This window comes from Solanum dulcamara, chromosome 1, assembly GCF_947179165.1.
Source record: "Solanum dulcamara chromosome 1, daSolDulc1.2, whole genome shotgun sequence".
NCBI lineage: Eukaryota > Viridiplantae > Streptophyta > Magnoliopsida > Solanales > Solanaceae > Solanum > Solanum dulcamara.
This window is the reverse complement of record NC_077237.1, coordinates 13,385,771-13,395,173: the sequence shown is the minus strand read 5'-3', so window position 1 is coordinate 13,395,173 and position 9,403 is coordinate 13,385,771. Positions and strand designations below refer to the sequence as shown.

The following is a 9,403-nucleotide window of genomic DNA, read 5'->3' as shown; positions in this document are numbered from 1 at the left end:
CAGTTGTGATGGGGGTGCATTAAGGATCAGCCCTTAGTCTATTTTTATTTGCCTTGGTGATGGATGGATTGACGCGATAAATTCAAGGTGAGGTGCCATAGTGTATGCTTTTTACGGACGACATAGTCCTGATCGATGAGACTCGAGCGGAGTTAATGCTAAGCTGGAGGATTGGAGACATACCTTGGAGTCTAAAGGGTTCAAGCTGAGTAGGACCAAGACAGAGTACTTAGAGTGCAAGTTCAGTGAGACACCTCAGGAGGTTGGCGCAGAAGTTAGGCTTGTGGCCGGGCCATCCAAAAGAAAAGTAGTTTCAAGTACCTTGGGTCTATCATACAAGGCAGCGGAGAGATCGACGATAATGTCACACATCATATTGGGGCAGGGCAGATGAAATGGAGGCTCGCTTTTGGTGTGCTATGTGATAAGAAGGTGCCACCACAACTTAAGGGCAAGTTCTACAAAGTGGTGGTTAGACCGGCTATGCTATATGGGGTGGAGTGTTGGCCAGTTAAGGTCTCTCACGTTCAAAAGATGAAAGTTGCTGAGATGAGAATATTGAGATGGATGTGTGGGCATATCAGGAGCAACAAGATTAGAAACGAGGCTATTCGGGACAAGATAGGAGTGGCCTCGATGGATGACAAGATGCGGAAAATGCGACTGAGATGGTTTATACATGTGAAGAGGAGAGATACAGATGCCCTAGTGCGGAGGTGTAAGAGGTTGGCCATGGATGGTTTCAGAAAAGGTAGGAGTATGCCGAAGAAATATTGGGGAGAGGTGATTAGACATAATATGGCACAACTACAGCTTACCGAGGACATGACCTTAGATAGGAGGGTGTGGAGGATCCATATTAGGGTGGAAGACTAGTACATAGTCTCGTTATTCTCCCTTATTAGTAGGTGCATTAACGCACTATTATTTCTTGTGTTATGATTTATGTTATTATCTATTACTTCTTGTACTTTCTGTATTTTGATTACTCTATTTTATCTGTGTCGCTATCGTTGTTTGCTTTTCCATATCGCTTTAAACTTCTTAGCCTTATCTAACCTCTTTTTATGCTTTTACTGAGCCGAGGGTCTTTCGAAAACAGTCGTCCTACCTTGATAGGAGTAAGGTCTGCGTACACTTTACCCTCCCCAAACCCCACATTGTGAGATTTTACTGGGTTGTTGTTGTTGTTGGACCATATTCAGCTTAAAGTTTCAAATTGCTAAAACTCTCATCTAGTTCGATCCATTTTAGGTCCATCTCGATTTGTTTTTTGTTTTTGTTATTTTGTTTGGTAACATTATTTAATTTTTTTGGTTTCATCATTTAAACAAGCAATTATTTTTATTTCATTTTTAGAGCAAACGTAATAACAAATAACGAAATCTTAAAATTGTAGCCTTAAATGACTATGACATTAACCCAAAAAATCATAAACTTGCAAGCGTAATAAAATATAAATGACAAAACAAGAACTTGACAATACGTGCAAGCACACCAATTCAACAACCAACGGCCAACAACACATTACTAATATTTATTATTTAGTGGTGTATACACAATTTAATTTTTGAATCGATTCGACTTTGTAAATATATCCAACCATATTCAAATAAAAAAATTATAATATTTTTAATAATTGAATTTATAAACTAAATTCGAATTATATAGTTTAAATTGTATTATTTGAATTGATTCGAGAATTCGGATTGAACCAATTTATGCACATAAAGACCTACAATGAAATATTGAATTAAGATTTTTTTTTTAAAAAAAGTACTACTTGTTCTCATCAAATTAATTATAGAAAAAGGTGCTTATTTAATGTATTTTTAGAAAATAATAAAATTTTAAAAGTACATGCATAATATAACTGATAAAAGAAATTGTCAACAAATTATTAAAAAAATTGTGAATTAATATATCATATTAAATACTTTATTATTTATATTTATATGTATAATAATTACACTGAATAATTTTGAATTGTTATTTTCGGTCCTAAGACACCCCACTGGCATTCTATCTTACCGCTAAATCCCTCTTTTTTCCGATCAGTTTCTCCCCTTTAGGGCTGAGCGAGTCGCCCCTCTTTTTTCCGATCGCTTGCTGAAACTACTTCCGGTGAGGAGATGAGCTGCGCTCCCATAAACGCCTGCAATTTCAATGCTTCCTTTTCATCACTCACTGCTCCTCAAAGGACTTCAAAACTGACCACATTATCTTCAACTTATCTGGGTACAAAACTCTCGAAAAATGCAAAAGTAGGTGTATCCAGACAGCAGAATCTGTGCACAACTGTATGCTTATTTGGTGGTGGAAAGGGGAAGGCAAGCAATGACAATGAGGTAAAATTCTTTTGCAACATCATTCAGTTTTCATTCGGTATGTGTGTCAAACAATTTTAATATCTTTAGTCGGAGTGGTGAACAAATAGACCACTCACTTATTGATGGTTTCTCTTATATGGAAGGAGAGAAATCAGAGGATCTTCCAAGGGAAAAAATGCTCAGTACAAAATATTAAGTGGAAAGCTATTTCTTGTTTAGGCTTTTGGTGTAAAGAACATAATATAGAAGAAGAAATCCAACTAGTGGATTTTATAGGATCCTTGTAAGTATCCTTTTGTGTAAATTTTTGGAGGTGGCCAGCATAGCCCTGAATGCTGGTGAATACAATTTACCAGTTTTAAAAAAAAAACTCCTAACAAATATCTGACCAAATATAAGCTTATGGACATGAGAGCTTTAATACCAAGTAGTTGGTATCCTTTTCAAAAGTACCTAGTGGTTGGTATCACCTATATGAGTTTGTTTCTTCAGTTGATTGTTTGAGTTCGTCATAGATTACCTAGTTTTACTTTAACTGTCAAACTATCATAAACTTCCTCTTTTATTGGGACTTGGGGTCGGCAATGTGAGCTTGCTCACATGATCAAACTGAAGTTTGTTTTATTTGTAAAATCCCCCCCAAAAAGTTTCCAATTATTTTTGAACACATAGGTATAAAACAAAATGAAGCAAAAATTGCTCCCTTGGCGATTGGGAAGGGTGGTTGCCACATGCTGACTGTGTGAAAGACTGGGAACATTTCTTTCACGGACCCTCTCCAAGCGTCGAACCAACTGAGAACTGATAAGGACAAGAGGAACTCGTCTAGTTAATTAATAATATTCTAGTTTACGTAAGATTGAGCCGGACCAAAACAGAATACTTGGAGTGCAAAGGGCACAAAAGTGAGGCTTGCTGCTCAACCTATCCCCAAGATAGAAAGCTTTAAATATCTTGGATCCATCATCCAGAGTAGTTGGGACATCGATGATGATGTCACGCACCGTATTGGGCAACGTGGATGAAATGGAGGCTTGCCTCTAGAGTCGTGTGTGATAAGAAAGTATCATCTAAACTTATAGGTAAGTTCTACAGAATGGTGGTTAGACCAGCGTTGTTATATGGAGTGGAGTGCTGACCAGTAAAGAACTCTCATGTTCAAAAGATGCATGTTGAAGAGATAAGGATGCTGAGATGGATGTGTGGACACACTAAGAGTGATAAGATAATGAATGAGATTATTCGGGAGAAGGTGGGAGTGACATCTGTGGCAGACAAGATGAGAGAAGCGAGACTGAGATAGTTTGGGCATGTGCAGAGGAGAGGTGTCGACGCCCCAGTTAGGAGGTGAGAGCGGTTAGAGTTGGGAGTTATGCGGAGGGGTAGGGGTAGACTGAAAAAGTATTGGAGAGAGGTGATTAGACAAGATATGACGCTACTCCATATCACCGAGGACATGACCTTAGATAGAAATGAGTGGAGGTTGCGGATTAGGGTAGAAGGCTAGTTGGGATAGAATGATGTCTTGCCGTGTGCCCGTTTAGGGGGGTCGTAGGTCTAGGCATGCCTTTATAGTTGTATTGTTATTGTCTTTGATTATCACATTACTTTGCTATCATTATTGTTCTTGTCTTGTAAATTTTGCATCGTTTTTTTGTCATTATGCTATATATATTGTTTTTCTCTCTTACTTGGAACTGTGACTTTTGAGCCGAGGGTCTTTCGGAAACAACCTCTCTATCTCCATGATGTAGTGTTAAGGTTTGCGTACATTTTACCCTTTCCAGACCCCACTTGTGGGATTTCGCTGGGTATGTTGTTGTTGTGTTGTTGTTTACGTAAGATAATCCAAGCCACCCACAAACTAATCCAACCAGAAAAGTTTTCCCACAATATGCAGGTGGTTTTGATTTCTTTCTTTGAGAAACAGTTATATGCAGTGTGATTTTTGTATTGGTTTGAGAATCTCCAAGCCAATCTAATTTACTTATCACCAAAAAAATAAAAGAAGATGGCCCACAACCACATGCACCTCTAGATACCACCCAAGATGATAGAGATTGCCTTTGCCAGATACCCAACGAGGCACTTCTTCAAAAGTCCATCCTTTTGCCTATCTGCTGTGCTTGCCACCTCTGTTTGTTGATGTCTCTTTGAAATCCATTTACTATCGCTTATAGCCTTTGAAAATGTATAGTTGGATTGTTCTAGTCTTGAGATATTGGCTGGTACCTGTCTTTTGGAGCATTTAATGAAATTCTCTATCTTAAGAGCTATGTCGTACCATCCAGCATTCAAGACTGGTTCTGGGATAATTATTACTGATCTTCCCCCGGCATTTAAGAAGATAATGCTTATATATCTCCCATATTCATTATGCTTCCTTGTACAAAAGTACTCTTCTTTTCTGTCAGCAAACTTCCACCTCCTGATGCTCTTCTTTTGATCAGTTGATGCTTCTCTTAGCAAGAAACATACCCAGTCCATTACCTTTTTGCTAACAGTTGATCTTCTCATCATTCTTCGGCTCCTCTCCACCCATTCGTACCAAACAGATCCATCTGAACTCCATCTGGTAATGTCATATGATTTGAAACCAGCATTGAAATATATTTTGTTTTCCCCCATATCTGTCGAGACTCGAGGAGGGGACAAAAAAGAAGGGAAGTAGGGGGAACTCTAAAACTTGTGGGTCTAAAATTATCTAGTTAATTAGACAAGTGCTAGGCCATTGTTACATGCATCTTAGTATAGGCCTCAGTTATGCTCTTGGTGATCTTGAGTTTTGGCTGTGAAATAAGGAGGATAGTGTAAACTCTTCAGGAAGGCATAGACAACCTTTATATTCCACTATATAACATGTTCCATTGCCAGGCCTGTTGGTTGCTTCCTTGTCTGTATCAAGAAACATCGACTGGCCAGTTGTGACTCTACATATAGCTAAAGCGCCATTTGTTTGTTACAAGTGTTTTAGCCCATCATTGGTTAAACATAATCCTCTAATATTTGGTTATAGTTGTTTTCTTTCTCATCTATACTTAATTTCTTATCGTTATTGCTTGTGTTTTCCCTGACATGAAATCTATAAACAAATTAAGACAGTTGCAAATAAACTAGGAGAATGGTGAAAGAAGAGAATGTCTCTTTCAACCCTTCTAATCGCCTAACCCTTTTTCTCCCTATTCCTCAGTAATGCCATAGTGTGGTATCTGATATCTTACAATGTGTCTTAATACAACAGCAATGAAGGCAATGCCTCAATACCAAACTAGTTGGATTGACTATATGACGTAATAGCACTCTTTAATAAGCCACAATTACTTGATATCAGCTTGACAATTGTCTTTACTTTCACAAAATCAGTTAGGTTGAGGAGTGGCCAACAATTTACTGATTATATGACCTTTCATGTACACAATGCTAGTTGTCACCCTAACATTGTTTAGGTTATCTATCCAATATGTTGCGCATGTGATGTGCCTGTTTAATTTTAATTGCTTTAAGAAAACCTTGACATTTTTGATAAAGTTATCTTCTAAGTCTATTTTTTCCTCTTATTTTGATTAATTTTGGGTGTTTGAGTTTGCTCGGTGAACATATTTAATCTGCTTTCCATTTGATTGTCTCACATTTATCCTCTCCTTTTATTCAAAAGAAATCTGTTTCTTGTTACCATGTTGTGTTGTATTTGTTACAGCTTAACTCATTCCGACCCGCGGGAGTATACAATGACAATATCGGGGCATGAGTGCCCTATCGTGAGACTACCTGTTGAACGTATCCATGCAAAATAGATATAATGTGCTGTATTTTAAAGCTAAAAACAGATGACTTTTCTCCATGAACATTCTGCATGTGCATTGTAATCTGGGTTTCTTTTTCATAAAACATCATTGGAATTGAGTATATAGTAGCTCCAACATTCTGTTGAAAATCATGAGTTGAGAAAAATAAGCTTATGGAATGTATATTACATGAGAAGATAACAACCCACTTGGCACTACAATCTGACTAGGCTTCTCCATGGAAAGCGCTTGAGCAAGCCATGGGAAATCTGAAGAAGGAAAAGTCAGTTGAGGATTTATTGAAGCAACAGATTGAAAAACAAGAATACTATGACGGAGGAGATGGTGGTGGAGATCGTCCAGGTGGTGGCGGTGGAGGTGGCAGTGACGCTTCTGGTGGAGCAGAGGATGAAGGCATTCCAGGGATCTTGGATGAGCTAGGACAAGTAGTCTTGGCAACTATGGGCTTCATATTTTTGGTACTTTCTCTTTTCTCACTCCCTCCCCCTCTAAATTTTGTCCGCAGATATTTGTGTACTTCTGGAGCTCACTGTTTATATCCCTTAAGGTGTGGTTACCCTAAAAGGCAATCCTTGCAGCTGGCTGAAATTCAGGTTGCAGGTTTACTTAACTGGTGATTTATTATGCTGCCAGCTTATCCAAAATTTATTTCTAACTTAAATTGAATACCTTTTGTCTAGACCATTTCTGGTAAGTCATGGACCAATTAGAGTTATGGAGTGACCGACTAAATGAAGAGAAGCAAATTATGATAATCATGTATTCTATGTTTAGCCTTTGATAGATCTTTTGCCTGAGCTCTCTTCTGATGGGAGTGGTAGACTTCAAATAAAGAAAATGCTTGAAAGGTTTTCAAACCAATCACAAGTGTCTGCTTGTTGTAGTTATAGCACATGAAACAAGTTGGTGTAGTTGCTTACTCTTGACTGCTGCTAAACAAATTGAAAAATCGTTGTATTTCCGTCATTTCAGTATATCTACATAATTGAAAGCGAGGAGATCACAGTGTTCACAAAGGATATTCTTAAGTTTATCTTTCTAAGGCAAAAGAGTATTCGTCTTGGGCGCACAATCGCACGGTGGGAAAGCTACTTCAAAAGCCTGAGTGAGAAAGAAGTAGATCCATATTGGTTGGAAAGTGAGATTCTTAATACCACTACTTGGTATGACAGCCCCACAAAGTATAGGCGCATTCTCAGACGGTTGTAGTCCGATTCTTATATTGATAGGAAACCTTTTCAACCTTTTCTCTGTGCTGTCAAATTTTGTACTGGTTTAAACAGTTTCTTACTGCCTGTTTGAATAAGAGAATGAATGAAGAACAGAAAAAATGTTCATTCGTGTTGGAATTTTGTGCCATTAGAATATTTTCAGCTTTTCGTATTTGTTGAGGAGGTATGATTCATGGATCATTCAATTAAAGAATATTGTGTTTGATGAAAGGTTGGCCGTTGGCGTAAGATGAGAGAGAGATTAATTGCTATAGCAACATACGTCTCAAGTATCTGTATATTGCTTGTAACAGACGTACCATGCGTGATTGCTCTATTGAAACTATGGCGTAAGAGGAATTCAAGGTGTGTATTGGAAGATTAATCTCTTCCCTTCCCTTACTTTTGACATGAATAACAAACAGAGATGATTACAAATGGTCAGAAATAGAATGTAATTAGAACTTGAGCATTGTTTCTCAGATTGAATTTTTTTGAGTAAAATCACAATCTTAACACTTATTCGTTTTCAGCTAATATCTTCAGAATTGCCCAAATCAAAACAAAAAATTGATTTAGGAAATTCCAAACTCAAAAGCTCAACATATGACCGGAGTTTTTGAAGAGGAAACATTCTGCATTTGGACGATGAATCGCGATAACGTAATTTGAAATAAAACTTGTTTGTTATGTCATGGTGGAGGAAGGTGATAGTTGATTATATTTATTGAAGTGACATTTTTCCTAGAGGAAGAATTTGATTAGATGGTCAAGTGAAAAATAAATTATTATTCAAATCCACATATATACTGATATTATATCCACGTTAGACAAGTGAGCATCACCCGATTTTAAAGACGTTTATAATACTTATGTTTGAACAAGTTTAGAAATTTTAACAGAAATCGTGAAGTAATGGGGACCAAAATGATGCAATCGCGAGTGTCTGTTAGGTTTGCAAACAAGGAGAACCAGTTCTAAATCTAATGTGTAGTCATGAATGATGCTGTCATTTGGAATATAAGATTTGATGATACTTTTCAGAAGATCACTATTCTGGAAGATGTCATCAAGGCTCTAGAATAACAATTTCAAACAGACCTTCTCAGCAGAATTGGACAAGTTTCTTGAAGGCTTATGCTGATTTAACTAGGATCATGCATATCAAGGAGAAGTTTTGAAGGAAAAAAATCAGGAATGCAATGGTTCAAGGAAGGGATAGAAGCACAAGATTTTTTTTCATGTTCATGTTAAAGAAAGAATGAAAAGGTTACAACTTAACAAGATTCAACAAGATGACCAGTGGTTGGATTATGATAGGCTGTCTTGGTTCTTCTTAAGCAAGGTTCCAAGGAAAGTGGGATTTTGTGGAAGGTTTATAAGTTTGATATTTTAAATCATCTCTAATAATTGGTTCTCAGTATTGGTGAAGGGAGAGCTGTATGAATTTTTCAAATCCTCCCGAGGAGTGAAATAAGGTGATCCACTCTCCCATACTTTATTCATATTGGTTCCCATTATTTATATTGGTTGCTGAGGTGATGTGTAGAGGGATGAATGCCTTGCATAATGACTTTTAGTCATGTGAATTTGGATTGCCAAAATGGAGTCCAAAGATGTCACGATCCGAAATCGAACCACGATGGCGTCTACCATAAACCTCCAATAGGCAAGCCAAAAATCCAAAGTAGAAAGCAATAAATACACCTAAACGGAACTATGCGGAAGCAATAGAAGTACAAGAGTGGAGATGTAGTATAGTACGTAACAATACAAAATATACAGAAACGACTCGAAAGTGACCAGAAAGACAAAACTATACACAAGAACCAACCCGGACCTAGTGTCACCAGTACAAGTGCATCTAGGTATAGAAGGGACTATATTCAACAATTCTATCTAATCATGATGACTTCCACCACGTCAAGGTGACACTCTAATTACAAAATACATGGATAGAGAAAGAGGGAGAAAGAAGTAAATCTCTGGACATCAAGAACTCACCATGATCCGACAACGACGGCTTCGGAATAGCTGGAATCAACGAGAGTGACTC

The 9,403-nt window shown here is 37.5% G+C and overlaps 1 protein-coding gene across 1 annotated transcript; it reads left to right on the top strand.

Annotated features, from left to right (window-relative positions):
- Nucleotides 1-1,984: 1,984 nt before the first annotated feature.
- LOC129902314 (uncharacterized) lies at nucleotides 1,985-7,485 on the top strand. Its single transcript, XM_055977506.1, has 3 exons — nucleotides 1,985-2,348; nucleotides 6,346-6,594; nucleotides 7,109-7,485. Exons 1-3 carry the CDS (start codon nucleotides 2,133-2,135, stop codon nucleotides 7,343-7,345), a joined length of 702 nt encoding a protein of 233 aa, XP_055833481.1. The 5' UTR covers nucleotides 1,985-2,132; the 3' UTR covers nucleotides 7,346-7,485.
- Nucleotides 7,486-9,403: the final 1,918 nt, after the last annotated feature.

Coding starts and splice junctions, on each gene's coding strand:
- LOC129902314 (XM_055977506.1), top strand. CDS start 2,133: ATGAGCTGCGCTCCCATAAACGCCTGCAATTTCAATGCTTCCTTTTCA. Junction 2,349..6,345: donor AGGCAAGCAATGACAATGAG/GTAAAATTCTTT, acceptor CAATCTGACTAG/GCTTCTCCATGGAAAGCGCT. Junction 6,595..7,108: donor CTATGGGCTTCATATTTTTG/GTACTTTCTCTT, acceptor CCGTCATTTCAG/TATATCTACATAATTGAAAG.